General features: G+C 30.2%; 1 protein-coding gene across 1 annotated transcript; it reads right to left on the bottom strand.

The window, feature by feature from the left end:
- Positions 1 to 385: 385 nt before the first annotated feature.
- LOC103571353 (jerky protein homolog-like) lies at positions 386 to 1,153 on the bottom strand. Its single transcript, XM_008549480.1, has 2 exons — positions 961 to 1,153; positions 386 to 882 (listed from the first exon to the last, which is right to left on the bottom strand). The coding sequence occupies exons 1-2, from the start codon at positions 1,151 to 1,153 to the stop codon at positions 386 to 388; spliced, it is 690 nt and encodes a 229-aa protein (XP_008547702.1).
- Positions 1,154 to 17,731: the final 16,578 nt, after the last annotated feature.

Here is a 17,731-nt window from a genome sequence, read left to right as displayed (position 1 = left end):
AGTAACTGCATGTGTTTCAACTCCAACGTTATCAAAATCTAATCTAGTCAGACTTACAAATACTTCATCTGTTCGAGTAGTAGCATCCCGGTATTCAGTTAATAAAAGTTTTTTCCAGCATTTGTAAATAGTCATTTCAGTAATATCATTCCATGTTTTACTTATCCATAATATTACATCTTTAATTGTTAGAGTCTTTAAATGATCAGAAAGATTTATTTTTTTTTCCTTGAGCTTTTAATATAGACAATATCAACTGCGACTTATAGTGTCGTTTTAGTGTTTCTAAAATTCCTTGATCTAGTGGTTGTATAAGATACGTCACATTTGCCGGTAAAATGTTACCTCAATATTTCCCACTTTTAAGAAAGTGTGAGCTTTGCAATTATCTACAATAGGCAGAGCTTTCAACAAACTCCTTCTCAAACCAATCTTTAAAAATTTCCGAGTCCATCCAAGCATTTTTCTGAGCTTTATAATAAACACCAAAATTATTAGGTGACAAATTTTGTATTGCACGTGGCTTAGCTGATTTGTCAATTACAAGTAAAGGTAATTTTAATGAACCATCTGCATTGCAGCATGCTCCAACAGTGTAGCGTTCTTTGTTGATTTTAAAACCTGTAGTGTGATCTTCTTCATGAGAAACAAATGTTTTTACTGGTAGAGATTTAAACACCAACGGAGTTTCATCAAAATTAAAAATCTGAGGCTTAGTCAACTGTCTGATCTTTATTTTTTGTGCGAGAGTTTTTTTATCATTTTCTGCTGCATTTACATCAGCAGACAATTTTTCACCAGCAATTCTAATCGATCGAATCTTCAATCGTAACTTCCATTTGTTAAGCCAGCCGTCACTAGCTTTAAATAACTCACAGCCGCCTAATTGTTTATTCAGTTCCAAAGCTGTTTGTCTAATCAAAGGACCAGATATAGGTACACCGTTTGAGCGAGTTTAACAAAACCACAAATAAACAGCTTCATCTAAATCTTCAATTGATAGTAATCGACGTTTTTTGCGATTTTTAGTATTTTCTTTACTACACATTTCTTCAATTTTTTCTCTTTCTCTTTTCCATCTTCTGAACGTACCGTCACTGATTTTATATTCATCAATAACACTCTGCTCCAATGTAATGTTTGATTCAGCCATTATTTACCTGCATTAATCGAATAAATGTGATTTATATAACTCAAAATATGATATCTAATGTTTAAAATTACAAAATAGAAATAGAAACTTACAGTATTATATCTTCAAACAATATATTTCAGTCTCAATTTCGAGATTATTTTGGCTAATAACTTTTATATATTTATTCTAAATTAAATACAGATGTATTTGTTATAAAATCAACAATTTATTTATTTTTTAAACTAGTTTCCTTATTAAAATTGATGCAATTATCTCACATTAACTTAAATGTTTATGTTAATTTTTAAACGTCTCCGTCAATTATTATTTTACATCTGCAAGATCGTACTTGTATATATATATATATATACAACAATGAAATCGCAAGCTAAGTTGCCAGTAAAATATAAAGTATAATAATAAAATTGAATCGTAATAGATTGATAAAATGCAAGTAAAATTGCCAGCTAACAATAATTAATTTAGAATAGTTAAGTAACTCTGAACGCTAATAGATCCAAGATCGAAGTGATTGACCGATAATTGAGGGCCTGGAACTCGCCTCTGAACTCTGTTCCCACTTCACCCTCACGGTCATGCGTCAACGTGAAAATTAGTCATGTGACGACGGCACTATGACTTGTGTAGTTTCAGACGGCAACAAGACGGGGAAAAATGGGAACCGCAAGGCTGAGGACGACGAAGACAATTCACATTGTCTCAATATATATATATATATATATATATATATGTATATATTTTCTATACACGAATAGTTTCTTACACCGGCCAGGTTCAAGGCGGACACTTAGAGAGAGTCGAATTTGAAAATAAAATCTACGACCAAATCAAGCATAATGGTATGATAGTGGGGAGACTGTATTTCTCGAAAATATATTCCCCTACAGCCCCGAAAGCGGACATTTTCAGAGCGTCGACTGTACTTGAGACACATTTGTATTATGAAGCCCCTCAGCAAAATGACAACTTGATGAGTTCCGAATGAGTTCATATTTATGATTTGGACGTCTCATCCAACATCTTAAAGAAGTTCTCAAGATGTCGAATGAGCCACCTAGCGGACTCCGTAAGACTTCTTTAAAAAAAGTTCTTTTTTCTGACTTCGCAAATAAGACTTCAGTATAAATTCATTTTTCGAACTCCCCAAAACAGACGTCTTTAAAAGCTCTTATTTCTGACTCAATAAAGTGAGTTCTTAAGGTGCTCCTTTTCCTGAAGTCTTAAAAAAGACGTCATCAGGATATTCTTATTAAGAACTCTCACATAAGACTTCTTTCATAGTTCTCATTCGAGATATAGTAAAAGATTTCTTAGGAACTTAAAAAATTAATTAATAAAACGATGAATTGGTTTTAATTAGTTATTAATAAATTTTGAAACAAAGTAAGTTGCATATTAGGCATGAATATATTTTTTCTGAGTTTAAAATTTTAAATATTATTATTTAATTCTATTAAACCAATGTCATTAATATCACAGCGACCAATATTATCATCACAATCCCCGGTATCATCAGTATTACAGTCTCTAATATCATTTTCTTCACAGTTACCAATATCGTAATTATCGTGGTTGTCAGTATTATCATTTCATCTTAATAAATTATCACTAAAGCCAACATCACATTGATGATCCAGCATTCTTAGAATGACTTTGTTGTGGAAAAGACACATATGCGGAGCAAATAAACCATTATAATGTCGTTTCAATCGTCTATTTTGTTGGCTTTTAGATAATTCGCCAACATTGTTTTTTTCGGATATTATTTTCTACTAATAAGTAACATTTTTAATTAGAGAAAGATATAATTCAATCAGCAAAAATTTAACCTGGAGAATTTAAAGCACTTTATACTTATGATAATTCTAAATGATAACAAAAAAAAAAAAGTTACGTTGAGAATAAAAAATATTATATAATTCGATGCTATGAAAATTGTTAATTTTCACATTTATTTAATGTAGGCAAAGTTATTTGATATTTTACATTTATTATCCTATCACTGTTAGGCCTTTCATGTATACATTCAATAAATATAAAATTTTATGGATTTCAGCTTAGACTAAACAACTAGTATTTTTCAATAGCGCGCATGCCCAAAACATTTTTAAATATTATAATGTAAAAAAGACACAATGATGTTTTAAGGAGTTCATACATCTGATATCTAAATAAAGTCAGAAAAATGAATACTTTAAGATGTCACAAAATTGACGTCTTATCTATGACGTTTTACAGAGCTCCTATTTTGACTTTATTAAGAAGTTAAAAAATAGAATACATTTAGACGTCACAAAACTGATGTCATTTATGGAGTCTTCAAGAACTCTTAATCGAAAGTTCGTAAAAATAACATCTTTAAAAACTAATTGTAACACTTCTTGAGGACAGCTTCGAAAAAACATCGTAAAAAGGTTATTCCGGCTTACATGCTGTCTGGGCCATTGTCCTTCTCTCTCTGAATAGAATATAATTTTGAAAAATTGTTAAAGTTCGGAGAAATAATTATTTTTAATTTACAATTTGATAAGTAAAATATTCAAAAAAAAATTTTTTTTTTAATTAACGTATTACTTGGAGTAAAGATGAAAGAAAAAAAAAGTAATAATTAAATATTTAAATTTGTTTACAGTATTCAGTTATCCTAACCTTTTATTGTAGGAAATTCTAAAAATAATAATACAACTTTACTGTCATTTATGCAATTATATACTTCACTTTATCATAATTTTCTAAAGCTAGAGCAAATATAAAGCTTTTTTTATACAATGTTAACAGGCGACTTTATTTTTTCACCTCTACACTAGGTTTTATGTTATGAATGATATTTTTAATGAATTGATTTTTTTCCTTTTTCTCTTCATGTCGGAAAGATTTACGTTGAAATCAGATTAATCAATTAATTAATCAATCATTAATCATCATCAAACATTAATCAATACCAACACACATGGTTGAGGTCATATGATTTACTTCATTGAGGGTTACTTGTATCCACTACTTCATAGACACGTATGGGTCATATACTTTGTATTCGATACGTCAGTTTGACAAAAATAACTTCAACGTACTATTTTATAAGATTCACGTAAGTTCTGAGTAGTAAGATGTCAACATGTAAACATTGTAAGACTGATCGCTTTGACCGATCATAATAAAAAGTACAATTCATTTACACTAAATAAAATGTTCGAAAATTAAAACGTTCGCATCTCGAACACTCACGTTAAAATAGAATTGTAGCTTGACTATTACTTGATAATTACTTATTAATATTACCACTCGCTGAGACTGCAGGCCAGCCCTAAAACTTCTCGCTGTTTTCGAGCTCAAGGAGCTTTTTGCGTTCAAAAATATTATTATCAATACATGTTAGAAGCTCTTTAAGTTCGATAGTACTTTTTAATACTTTTGTATTTTTGAGCTCGAAAAAAATTATGTTTCAAATTATTCTCCGAGAATTCGAAAAGCTAAAAGTAATCAATAGGGATTGTTTTTCCATATTTTGCTCACAACTATGCTTGATAAATTTAATAATTTAGGACAGAAATTAATAGAAATGATCAAGATAAAATTTTATTTAGAGAACCAGTAATACAACCAATTCCTTCACAAGAGCTCCAGTGGTCTGTAAAGAAGAAATCCCCGATTGCTGAACAGTTAGCTGTGTTTGGAAAAAGAGGTTGTTGAAGAAGGGGATGATAAATTCATTATTGTTCTAAAAGGTCTCAATAATTTCATAGATATTGACCACTTTAAGTTAACAGATTGTAAAACAGTACGGAGGCTCTAGTTCAGAAGCTTTTTTTGACATCCATTGATTTAAAAAATGCGTGTTATCTGATCTCAATGGAAAATTTCGATAGAAAATTTATTAGATTATACTTTAAGGGATAACTCCTTCGACTTATTTGCTTGATGATGAAACTAAACACATAGCTCCTAACGTGCTTACGAAAGTTATGAAGCACGTAGTTGTCTTCTTAAGATCAAGAGTTTTTTTTGTCGGCAATCTATCTCGCTGATATTCTCCAGCTTGGTGAATCATAATTAAATGCCTGTAAAAGAAATATTGAAAAAACTAAAGAACTATTCAAAAAACTAGGTTTTATAATTAGTTATGAAGAAAGTAAATTACTCCCAGACACAATGCGAAAAGTTTTGAGTTTGATGTATGACAAAAAAGATGACTGTCGAGCTTCCAGATAAAATGAAAGAAAGAGCCTTGGAGTTGATAAAGAAATGAGGCCTTAGCAAAAGATGTAAAATACGATATTTCTCATCAATTATTGGAATTTTGGGGTCATGCTGTGCCACTTTAAGGTTCAATAGGGTACACATAAGAGCTTTGGAACGGGCCCGATTGTTAGCTTTTAGAGGAAGCAACGATAAATAATAATGTGGAATGAGTAAGTTTCTTGGTACTGAATGACATAGCCCGAGAAACTGCTGCGAAAAGAAGAATTTGTGGATCTTCGCTTCATACATTTGCTCTAAAGATAATAATGAGGCGGTCTTCGAATCTCGCCGTCTCGAATCGGAAAACGAGTATTCTTCATCAAGGACAGCGTTCGAAGTTAAGCTTCAAAAGCTAGGAAAACCAGATATTGATTTATTTGCCTACTGTACAAACGTGAAATGCAAATTATATTTTTCCTGGAATAAAGATCCAGGTGAGCTAAAATTAGATGTTTTTACTAAGGATTTGAGACTCTTTTTTTACGATAACTAGAAAAAAATAATGCTGAAAGTTGTAGAGGCATCATAGCGGTACCACTTTGAACAGCTTGAGCCTCTATCAAATCTACATATCTATGTTAGAATCTGAGCCAATTGATTTTGAACCAAAAATTAATTGAATGTTGTCTGCAAACAGGCAGACACATCCAATGCAGAAGATTACTTTGATTGCAGAAGTCTTGTCGGGAGAGCTCTTGAAGCGAAAGGAGTCCCATTAGAGACTATGGAAAGTATAACATCATCATCAAGCGAATCATCAACCTATCAATGTAATGTAGGACTTAAAAAATGGTAGTTCTTTTGCAAAAAGAACAAATTAAATCTTCTTTGAGGAACTGTCTCTCACATACTGTCTTTTCTCACTGAACAATTAAACCAAGGATCATCTCATGGAACTACCAATAGTTTCCGTTCTGTTATTTCGTTATTCTGTGTACCAGAAATCGGAAAATATTCAGAGATCAAACGATTTTTCAAAGGAGTCACTCGACTCAGATCCTAAAAGCCTTACTATGCCTACGTATGTAATTTATCATAGGTATTAGACTGTTTCAGGAATGGAAAAAATAATAAAGATTTATTACTAGAAAAATTATCTTTGAAATTAGCTGTTCTTCTAGCCATAACGGGTGGTCATAGAATACAAACCTTGGCATTAATTGATATAAAAAACATCTATAACAAAAAAAAAAGTATCAAAATAACGAGTCTTGACGGGATAAAAACCTCATGAGTAGATGAAGTTGAACCTATACTCTTCCCGGGAAAAAAAATTTAGATCTATTCAGATCAAGTTTGATGTTTCAGGTCTGAACAGATCTGCATTTTGGCCAGATCTGTTTAGATCAAATTAGATCGACTCTAATTAGAATAGATGTGCTTAGATCTGAATAGATCAAGGTAAATAAAAACACTTCTAGATCTGCTCAGATCAAATTTGATCTAATTCGCTAGATCTAAATAGATCTGTTTTTTTATGTCTATCCTAATAATATTTGATATGTCTGATTAAATATATTAAATATATCACAATAATATAAAATATGTAGGATTGAAGCCATTAAAATTATAAGTAAACGTTTCAATAAACAAAAAAGCGAATAATTTATACATTATACTACAACGTTTTACAATTGAGGATTCAAGAACCATTATGCACAAAAAGACTCAAACAATAGTAGAGCAAATAATACCGATACTAGAAAAAATGAATTTTTATTGATAAAATTACAAGATATTAAGAATATTATCCATGTTGTTGGAGTCGGAGATTATATATGGCAAATTCCGGATATCAGTATTTATGAAAAAGTCATGCAACGATCTATATGAAGTACCTATATGAATATCAGATAATATCGATAGTAGATTATTATCGTGTTTTATTTTGTATAATAAAAGAATTATTAGCTGAATAACCAAAAAAATGTATTTATTTTAATTACGATAGACTTTTTACAATTATCAAAATTTGATTGAATGTGGCGAAATTCAGCTAGTTAATCTTATAATTATAATATAATGTGAAGAAATATTTCTTTATAATCTGTACAGATTTAATCTGATCAGAACAGATATAAACTCTTTTTCCCGAGAAAAAGTTATATCAGCTCAGATCTGGTTTGATCCGTACAGATCCAATTAGATCTATTTATATTTACTTCATAAATTAATCGTTTAGTCAATGTTGGTCTATTTTGATCTGACTAGATATAGGATGATCTAACTTGATCTAGATTGATCTGACTTGATTAGATTTGATCAGGGTAAATCTGGACTATTTTTCCCCGAGAAAAATGTCATATCTGAACAAATCTAGTTTGATCTGAACAGATTAAATCAGGTCTACTTTGATCTGGGTGCAGTATAAATTATGATCAAATTTGATCTGAGCTGATCTAATTTGATCAGAACAGATCTAAATTTGTTTTCCCGGGTTGTTACCTTCCTGTGTGGATGGAGAAACCATTTACCCCGCGTCAACATTGAAAATTTACTTGGACAAAACTGAAGACCTGAAAAACGATAGAAAAAATCTTTATGAAAATATCTTATCTGTAAAGAAAATCCTCGCTGACAGTACCTGACATTACCTGAATAATATATTACTTTTCGTTTTCTTTTATTTTATAATAATGTCAAACATTTCATATTTTTCTGCTATGAACTGCGGCTAATGAAACCAAAGATTTATTGTACTTCGTTATTTCATCATACTCGATATGTCACACAGATATTTTTAATTACTGTTAAATACTATTTATTACCAGCTGTAACATACGTGGAACAGATACACGTTGATCTTACGGAAAAGGCGCGAAATACAATTAATAGATTAAACGAACTTACTTGTAAGATGCTCTATTAGAACTTGTGTTTTTTTACTGGACTTTTCCCTGCTAGTTTAGCTCACCGGAGTCCGAGGATCGTTTCGGAAAAGTGCGGGGAAATTAACAGTAATAAAAGAAATAATAAGTTCAAACGAAAATTTAGCAATATAAACTTCCTTCCTTTGTTTAAAAATCTTATAAATAGTAGACAGGGTTACGATGCATTAATAATATGATTTATAATTAAACAATAATATTCGGTTTAAGTAATGAGTAAGAATTTACGCAGGGACGTAGTGTATTCTATTCATGGATATAAAAATGAAGTCTGTTTCACTTGTCTATGTGCTATTGCCCAGTAAATCGCAAACTATGTATATAACATGTTTACAATTAGTGAAAATAAGATTACCGAACTTTTCAACTAATTGTATCATTGTTCGTTGCGTAACTGCACTATATTCAAATTCAAATATAGTTGCACTTTTAGCAGTTAGAGGCAGCACCTTCTGAGGCCTCGTGTCCGTAAAATTTAAACTTGGTCATGCGCAGTGCGACGCATGCGCATCTTTGTTTTCCTGCCTCGTGTCTAGAAGATGGCCGCCATTATCTTTCGCAATATACATTCAAGTAATAACACGTGTTATAATTTAGTCGTATCAATTTGTACTCATCCAGAGATAATTAATTAGAATAATAATTTAATTCAATCAAGCATTCATCAAGCCACATATAAATATAATTATTTATACACGTTTGGTCACCAGAGCTCATAAATAAATACTTGCAAGAACTCAAGAATTCCAGTGATTATCAACCACGTTTCTCAAAAGGTTATTCGAACGGGAAACATTACAGGTGCCTTTTTATAATATAAATAATTATTTCAAGTGCTCATAAAAATAAGAGACTCAATATTATAATTATTTAATTATCAATATACTCAATATTTTAATTAAATTTACAGTTAATTCTCACTCGGTAGCCTCTGCAATTATGCTACCACGTGTTCAACAAATAAATTCAATGCAATGTAATTTATCACGATCTCATTTAATTTAATTAAATTAAGTGATTAATAATATTAGAACTCAATGAACTCAAATATTTATGCATTTAGTGCTATTGAAAAATAATTATTAAGTGTTCAATTATTAAATTCGCTCGGTAAACTCTAAATTCATGTTACTTATTCTCATGAAATTTTTGCAATCAACTCAGTGTTCAACTGTTATTGTTACAACTGTTATTGTTATTATTACAACACATATATACACATCCTAAAACAAATATTTTTGGTTGTGATTTTCATCTAAAATTTAGGATGCAATCTTTATCTTAACAAATCTAACATATTTAAGTTGACTGAATGCTAGCAAATTGTTAAATTTTTGAAGGCTTGTGGATAGGATAAATAGTAGTGGAATCAAGAATATGTAAATAAACAAAAACAAAGTACGTAGCATATTTTATTGTAAAGAGAAAAAATTACTAATTCGATATGATTTATTTTACCAATTAAACTAGTAAAAACGATTTCTCATTCACAAGAAGATATGGAATGCACTAGTGTTTCATTTACTTACTAACTCTTGATTGTCCACTATCGGTTTATACGAATACAAACATTATATAATTTTAATACAGTCAAAAAATATTTTAAGGTCTTTATCGTTGTCTTGAGCGCACTTTGATGCATAACGATCGACATGTTGAACACACGAGTCACATCATAAAAAAATGACAGCGTAAGTAAGATAAAGTTAAAAAAAAGGTAACGTAAAATGATATAAACAATGGCAACATTTTTTACCTGCTAGTTGACAAAATAAAGCTAACATTAAAATACAGTCGACTCTCTTTATGTGGCCACTCTGAAAATCCCCGTTCCCCTCACTTTTAAGTTTAGTCGTTCCCCCACCAATGGACAGTCATTAATTTTTTCAAACCTTCTGTATATGTCTGCAACAATCGTACTTGTATACGTATATATATATATATATGGGGCGTTCTACGCCAAATCGGACACCATTTAGCTTTTGCATCTTGGATCTTTTTGAAGCTTTTTATCTTTTAGTATAGGTTAAAAGAGGCCCTCATGATTTCTTTCCAAATTTTTTCCTCCAACCGTTTTCGAGATATCAAATTTTGAAAAATATAGAGGTTTTTTTTTCAAATGCCTACAACTTCGTGAAAAGTGGTTTAAATAAAATTTTCATAGAGACAAAATATGTTTGTTTTTAGACATCTTTTAAGTAAAGAATAAAAAAAAAATTTTTTTGAACCACGCTACTATTGAAATTTTTAATTATATGTATAAAATGTCGATTTACAAAAAACACGTACTGATCGATTTTCCTCATAATTTTTCACAGCAAACTGTAACCTTTTCTACAACTTTTTCAGCGATGGTCATAATGGGATAACGATGGGATCTATTGTTTTTCGAATTTTTAAATTTTACATTCCAGTTTTCTTTAAAAAAAAAATGTGTAAAAAAAATATCATGCTCAGGATTTATTATTAATAATTAACTGACGCACAATTATCATCAAAATTTTCAAATTTTATTTCCACAGAAAAATTTTTATTAATTCACATCTATTTTTTTACACGTTTAATATTTATACCGGCGGCAGCGTTATTTTCACACCGCTTTCGGTGTTGATATTGAACTCCGCCGGTTTTAATGCCTACACCGCTCGGACTTGCCCCGGTGATTATTTACTGTTAATATATATGCAATGGATAAATATTAGCAGATAAAACACTTTACTCAAACAGAGAAAATTCTCAGGAAGACCTAAGTTATTTTAGAGTAAGAACAAATCGTGGGGGATAAATTTTTCGAAGATAATTTTTTTTTTAACCAATATAATTTTCGTTTTCCTACACAGAAAAAAATACAACTGATAGCTGCTTTGTCAGATAGCAGTCAGTGACATTTGCAGAAAGAATAAATTGAGATAGCAGTGGATCCTATCTACGTAGTACTGGCTACTCTCTACATTGTTCTCAGCGCCGTGTTAGATGTTGCTTACTACTATCTTACATATTACCTACTGCTATCTGCAGATACTGCCTGCGTCTATGTTTACATATTGCTAGGTACTGTGTACCGTAGTAGAGAGTTCTATATAAGATAGAAAGTACTATCGGAGATATTTTTTTCCGTAACGACTTGAATACTTTTTCTTAGAAATGGTGCAAGTATTTATTACTGACAACGGACGAATAAAATTATTATCATTACTTAATCAATTATGACTTATTTAACTGCGTTTACGTATTTGAATTAATAATTATATTATATGAGTTAGTTAATTGATAAACACTTAAATTTTAAATTTTATTTCATTCAATAAATTTTTTCTGTTTATGGCAATAAATTTATTATAATAATTACTATTATTATTAAATGATTAATAATAATGATGATAGTAAATTTTTGATAATAAACTAATAATTCGGTCTATCGGTCGATTCTGCGGGCCAGCCTCACAACTTCCCACTGTTTTTGAGCTCCTTGAGCTCAAAAGAGTTGTGCTTACATTTTCGAGCTCGAAAATACTTTTGTATGCCGTTGTTGTCGAAAAAAAAACGTTTTTTACTATTTCTTTCATTAACGATATCTCTCGAACAAATCAACCGATTAAGACTGTTCAGGTGGCAATCGACGCTTTTTATTGAGCGCTAAAGCTGATCAGATTTTAAAATTGATTTATCCATTCGTTTTTGAGATATTTCAAAAAAACTAAAAAAATTTTTTTTTTTATTATTTCGTTAACGGTTTTTCTTGAACAGATAAACTGATTTTGATGGTTTAGGTGGCATTAAACGCAGCTTATGAAGTTTCAGAGCTGATTAGATTCTGAAATCAATCCACCGAGCACATTAAAAGTTATCCAATAAGAAATATTTAAAAAAAAATTATATTTTTGGAATTTCAATATTCACAGCTTGTAGAAATTAACAAGCCGCGCCAAATGCCATCTTAACGATCAAAATTGGTTCATCTGTTTGGTTATCATAATGGTAATTATTATAATAAGGTTATTAACATAAATAAAAAAAATTTATTTTATAAAATTAAATTCAAAATTCAAATGATCATCAATTAATTAACTCATATGATGTAATTATCTATTCGAAGACGTAAACGTAGTTAAATAATTTATAATTAATTAAGTAATGATAATAATTCTATTAGTCCGTTATCAATAATAAATATTAGCGCCATTCCTAAAAAAAATTGTTCAAGTCATTACGGAAAGAAATATCTCAAATAGTACTTTCCATCTTACGCAGAACTATCTACTACGGAACAGTACGCAGCAATATGTAAACATAGGCGCAAGTGCTATCTGCAGATAGCAGTGGGTAATATGTGAAATAGGAGTGAGCAACATCTAATACGGTGCTGAGAAAAATGTCGGCAGTAGCCAGAACTGCGTAGATAGGACCCAATGTTATCTCAATTTTTTTAAATTCCTACTAAGAAAATTGAAAATTTTCGAAAATTTGGAAAGTTTAGGGTTCGGTCTGGTTTTTTAAAATCGAATTTCTATCAGATCTTGACGTTTTAAAATACTAGGAAGCTATTTTGACTAATTTCATGATAATGTCCGAGTGTATGTGCGTATGTACATACGTACGTATGTAAATATCTGTAACTTTTGAACGGATGAATCGATTTTGATCGTCAAGGCAACTTTCGACGTGGTTTATTAATCTCTTTATGCTGCGAAAAATTTGAGCTCGATCGGTAGGGTGTGTTCAGAGATATCCCAAAAATTGAATTTTTATAAAAATGTTTTTTCGGATAATTTTTAATTCACTCAATGAATTGATTTCAAAATCTAATCAGCTATAAAACTTTATCAGTCGCGCCAAATGCTACCTTAACCATTAAAATTGGTACATTTGTTCAAGAAAAACTGTTAATGAAAGAATTAAATAAGTTTTATTTTAGTTTTTTTGAAATTTCTCAAAAACAGCTCGATAAATCAATTTCAAAATCTAATCAGCTTTAGAACTCAATAAAACGCGTCAATTGCCATGTTAAACGTCTTAATTGATCAATTCATTCGAGAGATATCGTTGGAGAAAAAAATGTAAAAAAGAGCTCGAAAATGTATTCACAACAATGTTTTCAAGCTCAAGGAGCTCGAAAATAGCGAAAAGTTATGGAGCTGGCCCGCAGGGTCAACCTATAAACCGATTGTTTTTTTTGTTATATAAATAATTATGTATAACTGTATACAGTTATACATAATTATATGTAATCATACAGGGCAATTCTTTATCTATAATTTTTTTACCCCGATGGGCATGAACAGGCATGAACATTAGGGTGTCCGTTATTTACCAAATTAGATTTTTTTACTTGGCCATGATATAAATCATTTATTTGTGATCCAAAAATAATAAAAAAAAATAAAAATGTTTATTCTACTGCCGTTCAACCCTGCCTAAGTAGTGATACATTCTTATTTCAGTACAATGAGAAAAATATTATTACTTACTTAAAAATGAGTGCAGAGCAATGACTAATACATATTTTTGTAGAAAATTTCCCACTCTTTATAAAAGGTCTTATGTTTTTTTCATGAATCTAACTGTTTAAGAGATATTAAAGCTTAAAGTGTGGTTTGTTTCACAAAGAAAAGTTTTACAAACCAACTCAAAATTTTGCTCTATAAAAAATTTCTTTCAACTTGAAGCTTAAATATCTCTCAAATGGTTGAATTTATCGGAAGAATCAAAGAGACCTTCTTTGTAGAGCGGTAAATTTTCAACAAATAATTGTGGAAAGCCTCAGTAAATATTCATTTGCTGGAGAGTTATAGAATTTTGATCGAAAAACATTGTTTTTAAATCTATTAACTTTGAACTTTGATATCACTCAAATGGTTGGATATACAGAAAATGTGTAGGAAACCTTTTTTGAAGAGCGATAAATTTCCTACAAGAAATTTTATAGCGCTCAATTTTATTTTAAGATGTTAGAGAGTTCTTAAATTTTAAACAAAAACGCCAATGTTTCTAAACAAATCAACCTATGACCTTCAATATCTCTTAAGCAGTGAGATTTACGAAAAAAATATGAGAAATCTTTTTTAAAGAGTGGGAAATTTCCAATAAAAATATTTATTAGTCATTGCTATGCACTTATTTTTGAGCGTGTAGTAAAATTTTTCTCATTGTACTAAAATGAGAATGTATCATTACTTAGGCAGGGTTAAACAGCATTAGAATAAACTTTTTTATTTTGTTTTATTATTTTTGGATCACAAATAAATGATTTATATCTTGGCTAAGTAAAAAAAATCTAATTTGGTAAATAACGGGCACCCTAATGAACATACCTGATTAGACCTAAACATGCCAGGTCAGGCATGGTCATTTTCCATATCTGATCAGGCCTCAAGAATTATGCCTGTTCATGTCTAATCAGATCTGACCATTTTTTCCCGGGTATACATTACTTTCATGCGTCAATTCATTTAGCTTCACTAGTCGCGTTAAGTATACTCACACACCAATGCAAATATTGCAGCGACTAAAACAAAAAAAAAATGGACGAGAGAATCTCCCCTCTCAATCTGTCCTTGAACAGCCACGTATCGATTTTTCAACCTTTGCTAAAATTAAAGGCAAAATATTTACATTTAGTTCTTTTCATTTCTTTTTCTTCATTTTGCAGGTAAATATTTATGCATATTTATTCATTCCAACTCTATTTAGTGATATAAAATAAATAAATTTGTTTTTATTGTTTTTTAGTAATTTGTTTCATTTAGGAAATCTCAAACTATAAACAATTAATTATTAAGCCGATCTTATAAATGTTTTTTTATCAGTTTCAATATTCATGCGTTGAAATTTTATTTCAAGTTAAATTCAAATTCACGAATTATTACAATTAAAATCAGCAATTCAATTCCTAAAAAAAATTCTTGCATCCATTTAAAAACTAATCCAAGCAGACAAAATGAATGTGCAAGGTCTTATTGAATCAGTTAAATAAACAGTCAGAAGATATTGAGTTAGAAATTGTAATTAAATGATTGATCATCACTGATAATCATACTCAGACTGTGCGACTTTGAGGAAAAACTGTTTTACTTGAATACTTATGATTCCTTTGTCTTTCGAGTCCATTAATTTTTTTTTATAAGTTAAAGGTGGTTGTAAAAATTTGAAGGGTTCTTTACCACAGCTATGGTTTTATGAAAAATGATTAGCCGTCACTTGTCATTCGTGACAAAAAACATTTATTCATAATACATATTGTTATTCATGCAACACGCTAGGGCATGACACTATCTACAAAAAAAGCCCTTTGATGGCTTTTCTGTTTTCGAACTTGTGACCCGGGAAAAAATCTTCCCGTAAAATTTCATAAATTTCATAGCATTGCAAAAATTTTTGTAATATTTTTTACAATTTTATAAAATTTTCCGACATAAAATTAATTAAATTTTATAAGACTTTATAAACCAGCGTAGGGTATTATGAAAATTAATTCCACTTCATGAAATTTTATGAAATTTCATAAAATTTACATCCAACGCTTAAATTTTTCTAAAATTGTATACAGTTTCATAAAATTGTACAATATTTCATGGATTTAAAAGAATAAGAATAAAATAGAATTTTGAATTGCTTAAAATTTTTTTGCACGAAATATAAAAAATCCTATGAAATATTGTTCAATTCCGTGAAATTAGTTTAAATTGTATGAATTTTCGTATAAACTTATAAGTTTGAATCCAATATGAAAGAAAATGATTTTATGAAAATTTTTGTAATGTTGTAAAATTTTATGGAATTTTACCCAATTCAATGTTGTTTGCAAAATTTTAAGAAATTTTATGAAATTTCATAAAATTTGAATTTAATGTTAAAAATATTGTTTTTTCAGCATTTTATAAAGGTTTGTATAATAGTATACAGTTCTGTGATATTTCATGAAATGTTATACAAATTTATGAAACTTGACTGCACAAAATTTGTAGAGTTTATAAAATTTGATGTAACTCAGGTCAGAGAATACGCCACTAACTGGCCAAAGTCAACCTCATAAAATATTATACTAAAATACAATTCATTCCTGATCGGGCGAACGAATGTTCTGATATATATTAAAATACTCATTTTTATATCAAACCACTGAATTTAAGTGATGTAATAGGGTAAAATGAGTTATTTTATCCACCATAATCGTGATAATTCACTGATAGTTATTTACCCTACCCGTAACCCCTAACGAGCAATTAAATGTGTTTTTCAATTTGTCGCCAGGCGCGCTAATTGAAAATGCTAGTACGCGAGGCCCAATCGTAATTAAGTAGAGGGGTAGTCTTTCGATAATGACAGAAGACAACCGAGTGCAATGATTGAAAGTGGAAGACACCAGCAGAAACAACACACAGACGGCAAGACTGGGTTACCATCCAGACGCATAGGACTGCTGACTACTCGAAGATCAGGTAACTATCTAAGTCGGACTCGGCTTCTTATTGTGGAACCAAGTGATAACTCCAGAACTTAATTATCAGGATAGCAGACACGGGGCCGGTATTCTTCAATATCTCAGTATTAATTAATCTGAATAAGCAGGTATTGGAGTAATACAACCAAGAGTATAAATTGCGGGAGTACCGAAACGTAACAAAGAAAAAGAACATGAGACGACCCGGATCAGTATCGACAACCCAAAAATACACCAACTGGACAGAACTAAGACGAGGACAAGATACAAATCGTAGCTGTAAATAGAATCGTCGCAGATATTTATTGAATTAATTCTAGGCCTGAGCCAGAATTAATAAAATAAATAGTCCTACAAAACCGTACGTGGTGTCCGTAAATTGATTGTCGCGTCTAGGCCAAACTAGGTAAATTAATTATTAATTATTAGTTAATCACGTGAAAATAAGTTCGTCAGCCAGGCGCTGGAGAATCGAGTGTTCTTGACGCTTCCGAAAAAATCCAGACAACGTGGCCGGATTTAATATGTCGTGGAATTTTCCAGACCTATTAAAAGACCGCGTGCCGGAAAATTATTCTTAATCTAGTCAATAATCTAATCGTTAATATTAGAGTAATTTTGATCATAAATAAATTAATTAAATATAATTAATAGAAATAAGAGCAATTAATTTATTCATAGTAAATGTGCTGGGAAGTTAATGTCGTGATTGAAAATCAAGTTTAAGTATTGTGATAGTGGCGATGAAACGTTAGTATGTAAAATCGGCTTAAATAAATTTATTAATTGATTGTGAAAAACGAAAACGTTAGTGGTTGTAGATAATTACATAAATTAATTGATTAGTTACTTTAAAATGATACATTAAATTAAAGGATTTTAGTATTGGTTACTAAAAGGAAAATTTGTTAAAAGAATGTGTGAGTAAAAAAATGAAAAATTAGTGTTAAATGTTAAGGTTTTATAATCACGTAGAGGGTTCAGGGGACCGCGCGGGAAATAGTTTAG

Source organism: Microplitis demolitor, chromosome 1 (assembly GCF_026212275.2).
Source record: "Microplitis demolitor isolate Queensland-Clemson2020A chromosome 1, iyMicDemo2.1a, whole genome shotgun sequence".
Classification (NCBI taxonomy): domain Eukaryota; kingdom Metazoa; phylum Arthropoda; class Insecta; order Hymenoptera; family Braconidae; genus Microplitis; species Microplitis demolitor.
This window is presented reverse-complemented; position numbering and strand designations above follow the sequence as displayed.